This window comes from Tiliqua scincoides, chromosome 2 (genome assembly GCF_035046505.1).
Source record: "Tiliqua scincoides isolate rTilSci1 chromosome 2, rTilSci1.hap2, whole genome shotgun sequence".
NCBI lineage: Eukaryota > Metazoa > Chordata > Lepidosauria > Squamata > Scincidae > Tiliqua > Tiliqua scincoides.
The window spans coordinates 49,391,850-49,412,128 of NC_089822.1; the positions used below are offsets into that span (position 1 = coordinate 49,391,850).

Genomic DNA, 20,279 nt, shown 5'->3' on the forward strand with positions numbered 1-20,279 from the left:
AGTCTCTTGTACATCTTCCTGAATTCTTTGATAACCTAGTGCTACCCAACAGTATTTTGTCCTATTTCCTAAACTGTGGGTTGTGACCTGATTGTTGGTGAGTCATGAAACACCTGACAAGCAAGTAGCTGACAAGGGATATTGATCCCTGTCAAAAGCTAAACTGAGCTGCAAATCACATTTATTTTCAAGTAGGCAAATATGCCTCAGGTCCTATGAAGGGCCAGGCAAAGGGGAACGCAGGGCCACCACAGTGGTGCCAATCAGATGAAGCTGATCTAACTTGCTTAAGGATAGCAAATCCTAGTGTTGGGAACAGTCTTAGTTTGGAATTTACCATTTTCTGTTAATAGCTATCATTTTCTACTTTTGACTACTTATAGGATGTACCATGTTAAGTACACATTTCCAGAAACTGAGCATTACACTACATCAGGAGTTCACTGTTCACTGTTCAGCTTAAATGTATTGAAATTGAAATCTTGTTCTAGGTGAGAGTGGCTAGAATTCAACAAATTGAGAAGGATATTCTTCGTATAAGGCAACTTCTTCAGTCCCAAGTTGCAGAAGCGGAGGTCAGTGTTTATTTTTTGCCATTTACTTAGACACAAACATGCTTAAAACAAGAAAAGAGAATAGGTGGTATCTTCTACATACATCTTCCACAAGAACTAATACCTTATAGCAATCTTCCATCTTTGACCCAGCACTGGTAGAGCAATATTGTATTGTTTCCATCAGTGAAGCAGTTGGCTCTTTTATATTAAAGCTGCTTGGGTCTCATGCATACATAAAGATAAATTCAACAGTAGTTCTTAATCAGTACTGAGTTTTTGCTCTGTAATCACAGCTTTTCCATGAGAACTCTAAAGCAGTGGTGCCCAAACCCCGCCCCTGGGGCCACTTGCGGCCCTCAAGGCCTCTCATTGCGGCCCTCAGGGAACCCCCAGTCTCCAATGAGCCTCTGGCCCTCCGGAGATTTGTTGGAGCCCGTACTGGCCCGACGCAACTGCTCTCAGAGTGAGGGCGACTGTTTGACCTCTCGCGTGAGCTGTGGGATGAGAGCTCCCTCCACTGCTTGCTTTTTCATGTCTGTCATGCAGTAGCGGCAGCAAAGAAAAGGCCAGCCTTGCTTTGTGCAAGGCCTTGTATAGGCCTTGAGCTATTGCAAGACCTTCATTCATTCATATAAGTTCGGTTGGTTGGCAACCTTCAGTCATGAAAGACTATGGTATAAGCCTACAGCACCCAGTATTCCCAGGCGGTCTCCCATCCAAGTACTAACCAGGCTTGACCCTGCTTAGCTTCAAAGATCAGACGAGACCAGGCATGTGCAGGGTAACAGTTGCATATAAGTTCATCTTTAATATATTTGCTTATGTAAACATATGTAAATTTCTTCAAATTTGAAATGTAAATTAATTCTCCCCCCCGCCCCCAACATAGTGTCAGAGAGCTGATGTGGCCCTCCTGCCAAAAACTTAGGACACCCCTGCTCTAAAGGGACAAAGCTGCTTGTACATGCCTTTTATCTCAACTTACTGAACAATTCTCATGACAAATCTCCAGACTGCTTTATGAACTTGGGAAAGCTTAAATGGCAGGTTTGGGGTTCTTTAAAGCAACTGCTGAGTGTAAAATATTCAGAAGAATTCAGACACACACATCTGTGGTGGATGAATGCTTATTTGCATATTGGCTAGTATTTTAGAAAGCAAGTATTGTGACTTTCAGCATTGCTTGTTCTCTTTTGGTCTCTTGGATTATTGCAAGAATCTAAAGCCATTTTCTGGCATCTGCACAAATTTCATGTTTGAAGTGCTTAAATTTTTGTAGTGAGCCACTGAATCCTTGTGAAAAACCGACCACCCTATACAATGTGTAGGATTGTAGCCCTAAGGGGGAGCTGTAGCTAATGGCCCAGTAGGTCAAGGGAGCTGCCAGTTGAAAAAGTTTGGGAACTACTGTTCTGAGGTTTAGGACAGGCATAATAATATCCCAATTTCCAAACTGTGGTTCAAAGATTGAATGTGCTTAGTGTGCTCCCACACCTCCTTGTCCCACAAATTTCCTACTTTCACCCTCCCCTTAACAATGGAGCAGTACTACTGTGTGTACTAGAATTTACACAGATTCAGAATTGCTTCTTGTTCTAGTTAAAAACACAAAATTAACGCTATCCGTGGTGAACTTCAATATCTGAGTGACACAGCAGTTAGCTTTAAAAAGAGGAGAATGGGAGAAATTTGCATATGAGGGTCACACTGAGGCTTGCAACCCCTTTCTTTGTCCGTATTGCACCTCGGAATGCATCACAGAAGCATTTGGGAAACACTTCCGCAGTTTATTCTGAGGTGTGCCAGGGCCAAAGGAGGGGGTTGTGGGCCTTGTCATTATCCAGAAGTGGCTTCCGGGAGCACCAGAGACTGCCCTGCTGCCAGTGCGGTTGCAGCACTAAGGTAAGGAATGCTTTTTAAAAAGCCTTTTAAAACTTTTAACACGGACACCAGTAGCTGTCTGGGAGCAGATCCCCACATATACTGAGGGATTACTATACTGGTGAACATGGAATAGGCAGACAAAGAGTCAAAATATAACCAGTTTATTAAAAACCCAAAGGAAAAAGGAATTAAGCAATATGGGGAACAGATACAGAGAAATGCAACAAACAGTTGATGAAAATGCCCGCATTTGGCTGGTGGACAGAAAAGAGAGCTTTACCAAATTAGCTTCAATATCAGGTAATACTCAGCAGGGGGAGCCAGACAGCTGCTTAATAGAAAACTTCACAAACCTTGGCTGTGGAGTTTGCAGGCTGGCTTGAAGTGAAAATAAACAGAATTAATCCCCTAAACACAATCTAGCTAAAATTCAGTTCCTGTTAACTACTCTAAAGACTTTGCACTTATACTCACTTAACTCTCCAGTGCCTTCTGTGAACCAGCATTTAGTTCCAATGGCAGACTTGGCAACACACACCCAAGTGTCGCTGGGTTTGATGATTGAATGAGTGGGAAACAAGTGGCCACTCCATTCCACCCCTTGACCTGAGCAAGCAAGTTTGGCTACCCAGCCAATCCCAGTAGGCGGCTTGGTTAGGAGTTATTGTTTCTGGGTGAAGCCCAACCATAGAGAAGGACCAATAGGCATCCAACTGCATGGCCATTTGGGAATGACATTTCAGACAAAGGACAAAGTTACTGCAGGAGTACATCTTAGCAGTTTTTGGATGCTGAACTGTTTCAGAGGCATGTGGGAAATTAGAAGTATCCAAAAATAGGAGTAAAAACAAGGCATTAATCACCAGTCAAAATTTTTAATTTCTGCTTTATCTCCAGTGTTTACAGTTGATAACTTGATAACTGCTCTGTGAACTGCTTTTGTTGAAAAATGGTAAATATTATATGGTATATATCATATAAAATATAAATATTCTTAATAATAATAATAATAATAATAAAGGTACACATTTTCAAAAATTGAGATTGCTCATTTAACTTTAATTTGACATCCTTGTCCACATATGCCAGCAAAACCATGCCAAAATGTGTTTTGTCATTACAAGGATGTCAGCTTTAATTTTTTTAGATGTCATCTCTGCATAGACTTGCATAAGTACTTCTCTTCCTGTGTGCCAGCAGTAGATTTCTAGGCGTATGTGCATTTTTTGTGCCCTGATTTAAGAGGCTATTGTCAGTGTGTGTCAGTCTGTAAAATTAACCCTGTTAAAGTAGTCTTGTACACAGACTAAAAAAAATCCCTGTCTGGACATATTTACCAGATTCCTGCACTTCTCAGTACACATTTACTTGATGAATCACTCTTCCCTCCTCTATCCCACCTTCCTCTTCACCATGTCTCACTATACCCAAGCCAAGTACAGCAGTCCCCACAGCAGTCAAGGACTTCTTCCTTTTAGCAATTCCGATTGGGTTGCAGCCCATTTCTAGAAAACCGTGAGCCTTGATTCTCTGTCAGCCTGTGATCTGTAAGATTTGTGAAACTATTTGCACTAGTCTTCTGGCCAAATGTCAAAGAGCCAACTTCCACTGTCTGAGAACTACTTATCACTGAGCAGTTAATTTGGAGCATTTGAAGCTACTTTACACTATACCGGACCATTGGTCCGTCTGACCTGTTAATGGATATACTATACTGTCTGGCAGCTGCTCTCTTCAGGGTTTCAGACTCTGGTCTTTCCCAGCCCTGCCTGGAGATATCAGTAATTGAACATGGGACCTTCTGCATGCACAGTGCACATTCTATCACTGAACTACGTCCATGTTCCCAACTTGTGAGCAAATATGACTCTTTGCCTTACAAGTCTTTCACTATACTACTGGGGTGAACTAAAACAGAAAATTACAAGAGCAGAAGCATTGGGGAGGGGGAAGAGTTCTGTTTCGGGCTTTTTAATTACACTGCTCTGGCTCATTCTTTATAGCTGGAAATGACTTAAGGAATAATATTGCCATGAGTAACAGACTTGGAAAGAAATGGTCAAGGAGGAATGTAGGCATACAGATGCACTCAACCCTTTGCCTGACCCATATAGTGTGGTGCAAATGGTGTGTGTGTGTGTGTGTGTGTGTGTGTGTGTGTGTGTGTGTGTGTACCCAGACTCCTGTGGGTCTTAGAGCAAAGACTACTCTGCTGCCTTTGTTAATGGATAATACTGTGCTGCTGTTAAAAAGCTAGGTAAAAGCTTTTTTAAAAAGCTTTTAAAGCTGTTAAAAAGCTAGGTTCTCGCTTACATGAGGGAATTGATAACTTCATGGTCTGTGAATGATATTTGGTCACAGTCAGCCTTTGTTTTGCAAGGTCAATTGACTGACATCCCAACTTTCCAATCATGAATTGGTTGGGAGAATAAAATGCAGATTATTCTTGTAGTAATGTTGCCACTTAAAACATAGAAATCTGATTGCAGAGCATGATACAATGGCTTTCTTTTGTTGTCTAAATTGGGCTAATGCCTGAGGTGCTAGCATTCAGCTTAGTTCTAATGCTTTTATAATTTACAATAATGTTTCTCTGATTGTCCTCTTATGCTCCACATGCCTGAATTTGGGAACCTTGGCTGGTTGGGGGAAAAGTAGGAAAAGACTGACCTATATTGGATAGATGTGAATTCAACTCAGTTATATCATAAATTATATAAAATGTAAGCCTGGCGCAAATTCAATTAATAAAAAAAAAGCTTTACACCCAAGACCTTGCCCAAATTATTCTGTCTGCTAGAACTCCACATTCTGCTGAATTCCTGCTATTAACTTTAGTCAAAGCTTCACAGTCTGCATCACAGAATTGTCAGGTCTATACAGACTATATAGAGCAGGGGTCTCCAAACCCCGGCCCAGGGGCCAGATGCGGCCCGTGGCAAGCCTCTATTCGGCCTGCGGCCAACCTCTGATCCCCTGAGAGCCTCTGGCCCAGTTGACCAAACACAACCAGAGTTGTGCTTGTGGGGTGGAGGCATAGGGGTCCATTTAAGTGTATGCTTTATTTCTTGGGCTGTGTTGGTCCTTGGAGAAGTCCTGGTCATTTGAGCCCATTCATTTATTCGTTCATCCAAGTTCCATCTCTAATGTGTTTATTTAAATTTTATATTTAATTTTTTTCCCCGGCCCTCAACACTGTTCCACATATTTGATGCAGCCCTTCAGCCAAAAAGTTTAGAGTCCCCTGATATAGAGTAAGGCAGTATGTCCCTAATACACTTGGACCCGAGAATTCTTTAAAACTGAATCTTTTAGGGTTTTCCTCTTTGCTATTTCAGTATCTTTAGAAACAGGATGTGTGTGTATAGTGTTCTGTATTCAGTCTTGTGTATTCTTGAATCATAAAAGGCAAAAAAGGTTAACATAAATAGGTAAGTGAAGATGCTATAGAAAAACAATCCAACATTTACTTACTTAGCAGGCTTTTGTAAAGAGGAAAAGTTCTTGCTTTCCCAGGTATGCTTTACAGTTTCATTCATCTAGTTGGAGAAATATTAGGCTAAGGAAAAACCATTTGCTTAAATTTCACTCATGTTTAAATGATTACTCCAGCATGGCTTATGCTGTAGCTGAAATGCGAAAATTAGCCATTGACGTACTATGTTTATTTTGAGCTATCCACCCAGAAGGTGTTTCTATTTGATTGCAAAGCATAAGTAATATTTTAACTGTTGAGTCTTAGCCTCCAGTAAATGCATAGATCATGTGACATTGCAGAGGAGACAGTTGTTTGCTCCAATTCTGTTACATTTCTGATAGTGATGTGAGCACAGCTGGTGGAGGATGGTGTTTTGTGTCTCACAGCAAATCCTTTGTCTTCTAGGGCTATAATCCTCAGAGGACATGCTTCACTTTATCCTGCAATTTTGCTAAGACAGTTGGTCTCAGTTGCTAATTATTGAGGCTAGAGGTTATGAAATACAAAGCATAGTTCATTGTCTTTGTAAAGCTACAGCACATTCACAGTTTTTAGAAAGCTTTGAATGATAAAGTGTACGTTTCTATGTGTAATGTCATAAACTCTTACATTAACAGAGGGCACCTCCAAGCAAGCATGATGCAGGCTCACATGAAGCTGAGAGGCAAAATGAAAGTCAAGGAGCAGCAGAAATCAGCGTGGCAACTGCTGGCAGTAGTCAGGTAAAGTCAGCATTTTATTTCTTAGCAATGCTTAACCATATGGTGCTTTTGTGGGTGGGATGCTGTAATTCTGCTGAAGCATTCTGCAGGAATGGATGCTTGCATATGCGTTAAATTGGAGAAGGCTTGCCACCGGAGATGAAAACTCCTTAATCTGATACAAAGGATTTTTCTTCATAAATGGAATTGAAATATTCCACACAGTGGTCTGGTATAATTCTTGCTGAAATGAGCATAATGGCTATATTTGGATGGGAAAGAAGCAAACATACATATCAAACTGATTTTTCATTTTTCTCAAATTGGAAATACATCAACAAAAGGAATTGTTTTTGGTATTTTAAAATGGCTATTAAAATGATGGACTGTTTTCATGGCTTTGAAATAGAATTTCTGGTTACAAATTTCTTCCCTTTCAAAGAAAGGCAGTGTTATACAGGCCATTGGAAAATGCTTGTCAGCAATTGGCGATTGTGTACGTTTATGTTGAAGAAACATTTTTTCCATGATTATTTGCTGTTTCTTCGCTATTTGTATGAAGCTGGATTTCCTCCTAACAACCTATTCGTAGAATATTCTTAATGCTTATATAACCTGGGGATATTTGTCTAATTCGTATAACTAATGTGAGCATAATGTATGCTTTAGAATTTCTACATCAGTAAATGAAATTACCTTTGCTTCAATCTAGTATTGTATATTTTTCTTTTTGTATATTAATTTTTTAATCTAATGCTGTATAGATTCACGTTTAGCATATATTTAACCTGTTTGGATTGCAGTCTTCACAGTAGCCTTGTTAATGCTTTTGTGTCTACTCCTGAGTTAAGAGCCGGGAATCTATATAGATATATAGACTATAAAAGTCTTTATTCAAAAATGTTTTGTTTCATTTTTTTCTACTGTTTTGACCCAATTGGCAGGAATCCCCTTTCACCCTAATGCAGGCACTGTTCTGAATAAAACACACACGTCTTGCACGTTTGTGCATGCATCGTCAAATGAATGAGAATTTCCTTTATAACCAAGCAGTGCTAGTTCACAAGGAGTGAACAGGAAAAAATGTGTTATAACCATTGCATTTGTTATGAGTACAGAAATAATGAACCTTATAGATTTAGTGTTCAGAAAAATTCTGAATTTTCCTCATCAAAAATGGTGGTTAGATTTATTTTGCCCTCTAGCTTTATGGATATGAGTGGCTCAGTCTGCCTTCCAGTGAAATGTCTGGGGATTACTTACATACTTCTTATGCATGTCCAAGGAGAGGTGACTTAATGGATTGGGCACCAGTATTTTATTTCTTGGAACTTGGTTCAGTCCACCTTGTGTCCATTAGCAATGGAGATTACCAGAGTGCAAAAAATCTTAACAATAGTTATTCCAGCCAATTTTTACAGTCAGACAAGGAACTGAAGATGTGTTTTCCACAGATAGTATTTTTCAAGAGGCAACCTTCTCTTCTGCACAGCTGCACTGTTCTGCATAATCTCTGCTCTACTACATTTTGCTTTGCCAGGAGAAAGTCAAATTTGAATGTTTCAAGTTAGCTGAAGGGTTTGAAGGAATCTGAGGGTTTAGTACAAGAAAAACTTCATCTTCACTGTGTTCAAGGCACAGACTATTAAAACAAGAATAAAAATATAGTATATGAGGCAAAAGCAAAGATGAAGGATAGAGATGTGGCAGAATCACTGGGAGGGAAGGGGGAGAGAGTCAGAATATAGGAGTGGAAGAAATGGTTGGAATAAACTACAGTTCCACATTATGTATACCCATGGAACTATGTTTTATTCAGTCTTCAGCCTAAGAGCGTGACACAATAAATGTCCATACCTGTGAACAGTTTATTTACATCCATGCAAACAGATCTAGTCCCACTCCTTGCTCCACCCCAGGTTGCTTACATAGAAAGTCAGTTGATTGGTTTGCAGAAGGAAATTTTCAAAAGAGCGATCAATCCTGTTCACTTGCCTTTTAACTTTGTTTTGGGTATTTTGGTATAAATTGATTTTGGTTCTGTTTTCAGTGAATTAATAATGAATTTAGTTTAGCTTTTCATGCGACTTTGCAAAATTCTAGTCTTTAAGCATTTAAATCATTGGCATAATAACTAGTATGTCTAAGGCCATCTTGGTATAAAGACTTCAGTACAGTCATTTAAGGGGATGCCAAGTCGGTGGACACACCACCATTCTCATTCTTTTCCTACTCAACTGGTGGCCAATTGCCCACCACTACTATGTTTGCCCTTTCTTTCCTTCCAGACCAGCTGGAAGGAGAGGAGGAAGGCAGAAAATGACATGGTGACAGCGTGCTCTCAGTGTAGAAAGGTTGAGCATGAGAGAAAAGATATGGTAAGGAGAGTAGTAATGGTAATGATGCAGAAAGGGAATGTGGTTGGAAGGGTGGGAGACCACGGGGGCCTTCTTGGGGGGCTTGGCCAACTCTTCCAGAGACAAAGTGTCTAGTGGGACTTACTTCAACTAGATTCCCTTGTCCTGGCTACTTTCAAATTTTGCAAACTTTGCCTTGAACCTTAGTGCAAAATTACAGCAGCACTGTTTGTAATTCATTTGAATCTGGGGTGCGATTCACTTTTCACTCTTAACCCCCTAATTGAAGACCACTACCCAGAACTTCCATCTTTAGTTGAAGTGAAGGGGAGGCCTTTCTCTCTCAGAAGTATCTCTGTGTACTTCTAGTACTAAAGTTTGTTTAGCTCGGAAAGAGTGTCGAGAGTTAGCTCGGTATCGAGAGAAAGAGAAAGCAGCTACCACGTTTTCCAGACTCACAAAGAGAGTCTGGTCCAACAAGAAGCTGACAGAACATACCAAGATCCAGGTCTACAGAGCTTGCGTCCTGAGTACACTTCTGTACTGCAGCGAGTCATGGACTCTTCGCTCACAACAGGAGAGGAAACTGAATGCTTTCCACATGCGCTGCCTCCGGCGCATTCTTGGCATCACCTGGCAGGACAAAGTTCCTAACAAAACAGTCCTGGAACGTGCTGGAATCCCTAGTATGTATGCACTGCTGAAACAGAGATGCCTGCGTTGGCTTGGTCATGTCGTGAGAATGGATGGTGGCCAGATCCCAAAGGATCTCCTCTATGGAGAACTCGTGCAAGGAAAGCGCCCTATAGGTAGACCACAGCTGCAGTACATCTGCAAGAGGGATCTGAAGGCCTTAGGATTGGACCTCAACAAGTGGGAAACCCTGGCCTCTGAGCGGCCTGCTTGGAGGCAGGCTGTGCAGCATGGCCTTTCCCAGTTTGAAGAGACAGTTGGCCAACAGACTGAGGCAAAGAGGCAAAGAAGGAAGGCCCATAGCCAGGGAGACAGACCAGGGACAGACTGCACTTGCTCCCAGTGTGGAAGGGATTGTCACGCCCAAATTGGCCTTTTCAGCCACACTAGACGCTGTTCCAGAACCGCCATTCAGAGCGCGATACCATAGTCTTTCGAGACTGAAAGTTGCCAACAGTCAGTACTAAAGTACTGGTTGGCTTAAATAAATATAATATTTTTATTGTTAAAAATGTTATTATTTAAATACATTTCCTGTCCAGTAAACCCAGTGTATTTATTAGAAATTTAAGGAGCAGTCAAGAGCCAAAAATTGTCTTTTGAATCTTTATCTTGTTGAGCTTAGGTCTAGTATTTTCAGTTGCAGCACATCTTGACAAAGCAGCCTCATGATTTGTCATGGGGAAAAGCAATTCAGATAAAGTATTTAAAAATGCCAAAATGAGTAAGTTTGACAGGCAACCAGTTTGTAACATGCACTCTTAAATTCCATTTTTACTTGCCTGACAAGCAACCACGTGGCAAAGTGCATCTGACTGCTGTCTTCCTTAGCCACTGCACTGCCTTAACTAGCTACATTCCATAGTCCTGGAAAATGCATGATATGGCAGTTGCCTGAAAGGTTCTTTCTTCTTATGTTTGACACCAGAGGGAGGAAGAATCCTAAGTTTATCATTTAAGAGCCAAACTGTAAATAAAACACAAATCAATCTGCTAGGAACCTCTTAACTGCTACATCACAATTGGTCATAAATAGAAGTGGAACGGGTGGGGGGGGGGCAGAGGAACACACTGTGTAAGCGCCCCTCTCCCATGGCATTGGAACCATTCAGGGTATCGATGGTACTTTGCTGTCGCTGCCATAATGGCTCTGACACTGAGGGGGAGGGACACGTACATGGCACATCGTGGAGCCTGTGGTACTTACCACTCCACTCCCCCTCTAGCTTTGTTTCTGGTCATAAGGCTTTCTTTCCAGCTCACATGTGTAGTATCTTCATTACGTGATAAAAGAGAGATCAGGTAGTAGGTCAAATGAACTATGGATTTGATGAGTAGGTAATTGACATATAATTTTTTTCTTTTTCTTCTGTTCTTGAAAATGTATTTTAGAATAAGTAATAGACTATTTAAGATAAGATACCAAATATGTTGTATGTTTTTGTAGAACAACAAAGAAATGTAGATTTAGAACACTGCACTTGCTACACAACTTTCAATACCTGCTCTTATTTTTATTTTTATTTCCAACTCTTGGAGTTTGTTAATTTTTTGGTGTTTTAAAATAACATTATAATTATTTAAAAAAATAATGATGAAATATAAGAGGGGGAGAAGAGGGATCAGGTAGGATTGCTTGGCACATCCCTGATCTTGGATGTATTGCTGCACAGAGTCCTTATGCATGTTTCTTTGGAAGTTAAGTCCCATTGCATTCAGTGGGTAATTCTGCTTACCCTAGTAAGTGTGCTTAGAATTTCAGGTAAAAGCAGTTGAAGGAACAAGAATACTAACACTGAAGTTGTGTTTGGCAATAGCTTCTCTTGACTGAATATAGATTTAAGAAGTTTAACTTAAGGGGTATGCCAAAAAAAATGCTGTTTGATAACAAAAAGTTGCTATGAATTTCATTGTTATTAAAAAAAAAAGTGGCTTCTTGTTTTTTGTTTCTGTAACTCGATAATCTTGCTGCTTTTTCTGTCCTTGAAGGGAATTCTGGGACCGCTTTTTATTAAGTTGATTTGTTGGCTAAATTTAAGTCATGCTGAAATTTGTTTAATATAATTGAATTTAAAATGCTATTATTAAAATAATTTTTGTGTTAATGCAAACACTTCTGTTGCTTTGTTACTTATACTTGTAGGGTTCAGCTGTTCGGATGGACCATGAGACATCCAGTGTTATGAGTTCTAACAGTAGCTATTCTGTTCCTAGAAGACTGACAAGTCACCTGGGTACTAAGGTAACCAAAGATTACTACAGGGTGCTGATGCTACATTTTACTAATGTCTACATTATTTTATATAACAGGTATTTAATATTTACAAAGGGATTCTTTTGTTGGCATTCCACAAAATGGGAGTGTGATATTTTACATTTTGTGTTTTAGTTAAATCTTAAATACCTTGGGTACAGTATCCATTTAATTAGGAGCCTTGATAAGAAATCAAGGAAATTTAAACCCTAAAATAATTATTCCTATAAAATGTGGAAGAATGCTAAACAGACTGAAATTCCAAATTTTGTAACACAAGAACCTGAAGATTGTTATAGTAACATATGGAACTCAAGTAGTGAACCTCAGCTGTGCATTCCTTTTTGATGGACATGAATCTTTAATCTTCTATTGATCTTGAGCCCTAATGTTATCTGTAATAACATCTGAGCATATACTGTCTGATTTGTGTAGCTAAAGACAGTGCAGACACAATGCTGAGTGGGCTAAGAAATCACTCATCTCCTCCCCCCTATTCCTTCCCTTCTGGAGTATGAATCACCACCACAAGACTTAACTGAATTTAACTGTTGTTACCTTGGCAACCCAGTCAGCACTAACCAGGATTTCCTGCTAAAACCAGAATCTGAAACCACAGTTTCAAGTGCTTCAGAATGCAGAGATATTTCCGAGGGATCATAAAAGTCGTTCACATTTTTTCAACCATGATTACTCTGTCATCAGCATTACCTCAGATTGTCATTGTAATACAATGCTGTCAAAATTGGCTTACTTGTTCTAATAGTCAGTTCAATGAAACTGTGCTAACAGCTGCATTTTATTGCAAAATTCTACAGCTTTTTTGATTCAAATGTTTCGTGTGTTGGATATGCTTAAAAGATGTTTCTCTCTGCATTCAGAATGAGCATTGGAGCAGGAGTATGAACCATAGAATTATTGTTCACTGTTATCAGTGGACTGTTAAGGCATGAACAATATAGTTACAAACATCTAAGTCTCAATAGAAGACTTATCTTTCTCCCTGACTTGTTTGTTTTGCATGTGTAGGGAGTCTTTAGATGGGAATGTGCTTTCAAACAATAGATTCCCCACATTGTCTGAAACATTACAAGATGTGGTGATGTGCAGTAGCTTTAAAAGGGGATAAGACACGTTCATGGAGAAAAAAATCTGTCACTGGCTTTTGATTAGATCACTATAGATACCTCCTGGTTCAGAGGCAATGTGCAGGATACCAGTTGCAGGACAATACCACTGCTGGGGGAGAGGTATGTGTTCACCTGTTGCTTGTTGCCTAACTAGAGGCAACTAGTGAGCTGCTATTCATGCTGGATGCGTCTTTAGCCTGATCAAACAGCTGTTATGTTCTTAAGCAGTGTAGCTTTCCAATCACTTATCTTGGCTCTTATTCTCCAGTACCAAAGCTATAGGATCATGCTTAAGAGTTCTTCTGCTAGCATTGTACCAGAAGAGGCTTGAATTCAAATATAATGTAAAACCGTAGTGTGTTAAGCTAAAACATGGTTTTGAGTTATGCATGAAGCCAAGTCTGCCCATAAACTTATGTTTGTTTGGGCTCTACAAACTAGGTATTGAAATCAGTTTGTGTGGTTATGTGTGAATTCCCAGGCCATTGAAAAATTATGCTTTGCGCTTTTGCTCTGCCTCTGGAAATTGCTTTGTTAAGACAAGAGTGAACTTATGAAGCTGAGTCCTGAGCATATGAGAAGAAGCAAGCAACTCTGAACTCTAGTTTGCCTGTTGTACATCTGGAGGCTCAAACAATGGTTTAGGTTCTTAAGAATGGCTAGCATAAACCATGAATTCACATTATGCCTGAGCCCAACCCAAATGTTAGTGTTAACAGCCAAAACCTAACCCTTGCCTAAGCACTGCTACCAGAACTGCACTTTACAACTTCCATGGCACTGTTCTGGGAAATAGAAAAGTAAAGGGCACCATTGACACTGTCCTAGTCTCCAGGAGTAAGATCGTTTTATAATGGTACATGTTCTGTCAATTTGTGGTTGCATGACTACATCTTACATTAGATTACTTAGTATTTGCAGTATGATTCTATTTGACTTTTTATGACTGTGTTAGCGTAGGATTTTCCTAAAATCTCAGTCAAATACAGAGTCCCTAGGCTAACTGTGTGGGGTTTTTAGCTTCAAAATGTCCCTAATGTGACAAATATGTTCATAGGCTTTCTGGCTGTTTTGTGGCTACATGCAAAATTTAATATCACCAAACTTGATCTTATTTAGTATGTGATCAGATCTATACCTTTGACCTTTCAAATTATCAACTTTCACCCCATCCTGTTGGGCAGCCTACCTAATGGGAAGTATCTTTACTTTTAAGCTGTTTTTGAAATATTTTTCTAGGCTTCAGGGGGTTTCAGCTGTCCAGTGGATTTGTATTGACATATTGCACATCAAATTATTTTAGGAAGTTCTATTGTGTAGTTTCTTCAGACCTGTAGATTTAGACAAAGTTGCTACCATTTCATTATTTGTGATTTATGATGTGAAATCAGATTGCTAAATTAACAGTTTGAGAACATTGCTAAGCTTTTCTGAAAATGCATACTTGTTCTCAGGTGGCTTAATTTTATTTATGGGGAAGATTAATGCTGGCATATAATAAGTTCTCCACTAATTTTGGTCATACCATTTTTTCTGCTACAGGTAGGAATTTAAGGAAGTTGTTGCTATGGAGAATATGTAACTGCTTTAATTGGATCCATTCAAGCTTGGATTCTTAAAATACTCATTTAAATCAGCAGAAGTTGTACAATGCATCTGAAAATATTTTTTGCTACTTTTTTATTCATAGCTGTTTTGAGTGGTACAAGGTTTGTAATGCATAAGTATGTCTGCCTGACACAGCCATTCTAGGCCATTAGAAATAAATTTTTATATGAACATTTCAGTCATGTAGATCTGTGTACTTCTGAAAGAAAATATTGAATCTGTCTTCTCACTCTAAATGCCAAGGAGCCCTAGAAGATCTAGAATGTTTTTAATTTCTAGCTTACATAATTCTTTTACTGTTACAAAATGACCTAAATCTATTAAGTAGCTAAGGGCCATTATGTTTTGCAATTGTTTGAGGTAATATAAAAATTTTCCCAAATGGGTATATGCCACCACATTTGATTTTTCATAATTATAATTTTGTTTTAAAACAATTTGTTCTACAGGTGGAAATGGTGTATTCATTGTTGTCAATGCTGGGCACTCATGATAAAGATGACATGTCACGAACTTTGCTAGCCATGTCGAGCTCCCAGGACAGTTGCATAGCTATGCGCCAGTCTGGATGTCTTCCCCTTCTTATCCAACTTCTACACGGCAACGATAAAGACTCTGTTTTGTTGGGAAACTCCCGGGGCAGCAAAGAGGCCCGTGCTAGAGCCAGTGCAGCATTGCATAATATTATTCATTCACAGCCTGATGATAAGCGAGGCAGGCGAGAAATAAGAGTCCTCCATCTTCTAGAGCAAATCCGAGCTTACTGTGAAACATGTTGGGAATGGCAGGAAGCGCACGATCAGGGCATGGACCAAGACAAAAACCCAAGTATGTTGGTCATAATGCTTAAAAATTGTCGTCAAGAGATTTTAAAGCACTGTGAAGTATTCTTTAATGCTATGACTTAGAATTTTGGTCTTTTACAGAAGCAAAAGATTATAAGCAGGACATGTGAAATATTAGGCAATTCATTTTATACATAAAATAAAAACCAATACAGAGCATAACCATATAAAAACATGAGGTCAGCAACCAAATTAGATGTCTCTTGACTGCTCAGAGCATAAGGCAACAGCAAAGACATTTTATGAGCTTCACTGCATTGCAAAGAATAGGCTCAGTTACAGAGAACGTCCTCTCATTCTCAAGCCCTATGAATTCTTTGATTGTCAGAACATGGAACAAGACCTTCTCAGATCTTAATGAATATACAGTTAAAGGCATTCCATCAGATAACACTGAATCCAGGCTATTTATGGCTTAAATATGAGCCAGCACCTTGAATTGGGCTTGAAAGTGTGTAGACATCCTGTGTGATTGAACTATGACTTGATGATAAAGCCCTGTTCTTCATTCATGTTAACAAAGAAGGTATTGAGTTCTGCATATGCTGCAGCATTCAAGCCATCTTGGTCCTCTGAAGTTTGAGTTCAAGCAATTGGTGCTCACTGTAGTAACTCTCTAACGTCCATGGCGGGAGGAGGCCCCTGCCCTGGGGTCGGTACCGAGCGCGAGGGGCTTACCCGGTCAAGGCGTGGTGGTCGGCAGTGAATTAATGGACGGGAAGCAGGTATGGTAGCTTTACGCAGACAGTTTAATTGAGTCAACCTCTTTACATTCATGTGGCTCGTTACTTCACAGCCCACCTCAGTCTAGGCTGACTGGTGTCGTTGTCGTCGGAACGGCTTAGGCCCCGGTCCTTCCAGCTCATTGGAGATTGTAGTCCAGGCTTGGGTTCTGGAGGGCACTGCCCAGGCTGGCCAGGGTCAGGCTGGCTGGCCTTGGGAGGGCCCACGGTACCTTGGTGCTGGCTCCTTTGTCAGTTAGTCCTCCTGTGTCAACAACCACGTCTCTCCAGGGTATGTCCTCTGGGTCTGGGCCGACCCTGGGTCAGGGAGGTCTCTGCCCCAGCCTCCTCTCTCTAGAGCTGACCACAGCCCCCTCCCTATGGGGGCCTCTCCCCTTGGTCCGGGTCACCCTTTCCCTCTGGCTTCCCTCTGGCCTTCCACCCCTCCGAAGAGGAGTGACCTCTCTCCTCCTCCTCCAGCTCCCTTATGAGGCTTACCTCAGGTCGGCCTAGTCCCACCCTTCCTGCCCACGTGCCTTCCTGCTCCCAGCTGTTCCCTGTCCCTACTCCCATGTAGGTGCCCTGCAGTCCTGCTGACACTTGGGGCTTACTCCCGAGTAGGCCTCGCCTCCAGAGGAGACCCTTGCTCCCAGGGAACTCCTGGCCACCTGGGGTGGGCCTCGGTGACACTCTCCCACCCTCCATTCAGCATAATCAGGCATTGAAGTCTTTATCCTTAACTGTTGTTTGGCAATAATAGTAGATGTAATCTAGATTCAGTTTCAGTGAAACTGGTTATGGTTGATGGATGAGTCCTGTGACCTTGTGAAGCAGGTTTCTCCTACAGTCATTGACAGGGACTCCGCTGCTTGTTCAGTTAGATGTGAAATCTTGCTGTACTGCTTAGTTGCTTTTTGTACTTGATGTATGAAACCCATAATTTTATGGTTTGTGTTGTGAACAACCCTGAAACTATGGAAAAGGTGCAGGATGAAAATCGTTTACATTAAATGAATAATTGGCAGCAATGTCTGAAACAGGGCATTGAGCCATTAACTGTTTGGGTCAATTCCAATCCAAGTTCATCAGTACTTTTTAATGCTCTAGTTCAGACACAAACGTTAAAAAGTGGCTTGGGGCCAATCCTATTCAACTTTCTAGCCCCAAGGTAGGAGAACAAATGTTCCCTTACCTTGAGGAGGCCTCTGTGACTGCCCTCTCACTGCCAGCCATTGGCAGGATTGCATCAGTGCTAGAGAGTTGGATAGGATTGGGCCCTTACTAGCTAATTCAAGTACAGTGGGCCCTTGATATCTGTGGGACATCTGTTCAGAACCTCCTGTGAATACTGAATACCTCAGATACTGAAATCTGTGGGGGGGGGCACTTACTTACCTGGGGGCCACACCCCGCCATCCAGAGGTTGTGCACAGCCACCCAGACTCAACTGGAAAGTGATTATGGTTTGCGGTGGCAACACATCTTGGACATAACTGGAAGGTCCTCTTAAGATCCTCCAGCTGCAGGCTCTGCATCCATGGATATTCAAATCCGCAGATGCCAAGCCTGTGGAAGAGGGTTTGCTGTATTTTGAACCGGTTTGATATTATTCTGCATAAACATATTTAAATTATTTTGTTTGCAGAAGGACTACAGTAATTTTTCTCATGCTGAATATTTTTAAACTATATTTGAATTTTTAAAGGGTTTTACAAACAAAACAGAATAAAAAAAACTTAGGAATATAAAGCATCAGACAATTGAAAGCTGAGTGCCTAATTGTGGAACCATTTTTTTTTGAGCTGATTACTGCTTGTACTTTCATATTCAGTTCTCTGGCCAGAAATGACTTTGACCACTTACCTTTTATATGAAGACTTCAAACAGATCCAGTTAAGAAATTATTCTCCTTTCTTCTGACACAGTGCCAGCTCCAGTTGACCATCAGATCTGCCCTGCAGTGTGTGTTCTAATGAAACTTTCCTTTGATGAAGAGCACAGGCATGCAATGAATGAACTTGGTAAGTCTGAAAGGATTACAGTACTCTGTAGAAAAATGATGATTATTTCTGCTCCTTTCCATAGACTTACTAGAGAAAGCCTTGTCAGTCAAAATCAGAATGCTTCACTGTCTTTTCCACCAGTTTAATTTGTTCATTTGCTATATTTGGCTCTGTGTGTCTCTCTCAAATGAAATAGATCTGTCTTCCTTCCATTTCATAAAGGAGAAAAGCACATTATTCAAAATGACAGAACTTGGAGTTAGTGCACAATTCTGGATATATATTGAGTCAATGTACTCTTGAACTTTACAAATATAGGCAGGATTTGTATGTGGGTTATTATTGTTGTGTTTTCCCTGTAGGCTTTCAAGGAGGTTCTCAGTACGTTAACTTTATGAGCACTGAAGTTAAATACATGTTCAAGAAAATAAATCTGCAAAGCAATAGATTTAAAGACAGGTGTAAAGGAGCACAGTCCAAAAGTACTTTTCATAATACACAAAACTTTTTATCTTGTGGTGTTTTTAAACTGGTGAATATAATCAGTCGTGTGATATGGGAAGTATTAACAGTTCAAATGATGCAAAATATGATGCATCATTTGATGCATAAATATGCACCTAGAAATATGCAAATTTCAGAACAGTAGCCATGTCTGTTGCATCAAAGTCTTTTCACATCTTAAGATTTAACATTTATTTATTTTGGTATGAACTTTCAAGGGCGAAACCATATCAAATGATGCCATGTACCTAGGTATCTAGTTACAGGTATCCCTTGGTATCCATGAGGGTTTTGTTCTCTAAGCCAGTGCAGATACTGAAAACATGGACAATCAAATCCATGGTTTCAGTGCCTTTCAGTCCTCCAAAGGCGACTGAAGCTCAGCTCTGGTCACCTCCAGAGGGCTTTCTGAAGCACAGAAGGCAAAAAAAAAAAAAGAAGTCCCAGGAGATAAAAAAATAGTACAACAAATAAAAGATTTACAGCATCAATTATCTTTGATGATGGTGAATCAAATGGAAATTAAATTAAAGTTTGTGAAACAAAGATATTTTGAGCATGCCAATAAACCAGGGAAATTTGCTTCCTACAAATTGAGGAAGCAGAGAGAGAAGAGAGTAATTTTAAAATTGCAGGAGGCAGGAAAAATATATACTGATCAGGAGGATATAAAAAAAATAATTACAAATTATTATGCTAATTTATACAAAAGTCAAAAAATAGATCAAGTAGAAGTAAAGAACTACTTGGATAAACAAAATTTACCAAAAGTGTCTGAAGAACAAAGGGAAATTTTAAATAATAGAATAATTCTGTGTGAAGTTGTAGAGGCAATAAAGAAGATTAATATAGATAAAGCTCCGGGTCCAGATGGTTTAACAGGTAGATTCTATAAACATGCACTGTGGAAGATATGGAATCGTTATAAGAAAAGGTTTTACAACAAAATTTCACTCTTAACTTCACCACAAGAAGCACATTTTGGTTTGGGAACTGTACCAAGAGATAAATGGTTATTGTATAAGAACTTGAAATGTAATCAAGGTCAATGTATTTTGAAGTCTAGAGAGGAATTGATTGTAGAGGGTTTTGACTGCAAATGGTTTATGTATTTACAATTATTAGAAAGATTTAAAATTGATAAAAAATTATATGGTTTTGAAGAGGGAGAGACAATATTGCAGAAACAATTAAGATCAGATGAGCAGGTAATATCTAAAATATATAAATTGCTTTTGAAGTTTGAAACAGAAGATGAACAGGTTAAAGAATGCATGATCCAATGGGCAAAAAATGTGGGCTATGAACTTTCAATGGACAGATGGGAGAAATTATGGATAAAACAGACAAAATTTACTTTGAATGTTAACATTAAGGAAAATATATATAAGATGATCTATCGTTGGTATGTGACACCAAGTAAATTAGCCAAAATGTATGAAACTATGTCCAATAGTTGTTGGAAATGTAAGAAACAAGAGGGAACATTTTACCACATGTGGTGGACGTGTTCAAAAGTTAAAAAATATTGGTCACAAATTCA

At 39.8% G+C, this 20,279-nt stretch overlaps 1 protein-coding gene across 1 annotated transcript in view; it reads left to right on the top strand.

Annotated features, from left to right (window-relative positions):
• Positions 1–20,279, top strand: part of APC (APC regulator of WNT signaling pathway) — a 75,787-nt gene that overhangs the window by 39,271 nt on the left and 16,237 nt on the right. Inside the window, exons 8-12 of the mRNA XM_066613315.1 lie at positions 492–575; positions 6,537–6,641; positions 11,814–11,912; positions 15,112–15,490; positions 18,155–18,250. Of these exons, the coding sequence (XP_066469412.1) occupies positions 492–575; positions 6,537–6,641; positions 11,814–11,912; positions 15,112–15,490; positions 18,155–18,250 (763 nt within the window). The remainder of the gene's footprint in view (positions 1–491; positions 576–6,536; positions 6,642–11,813; positions 11,913–15,111; positions 15,491–18,154; positions 18,251–20,279) is intronic.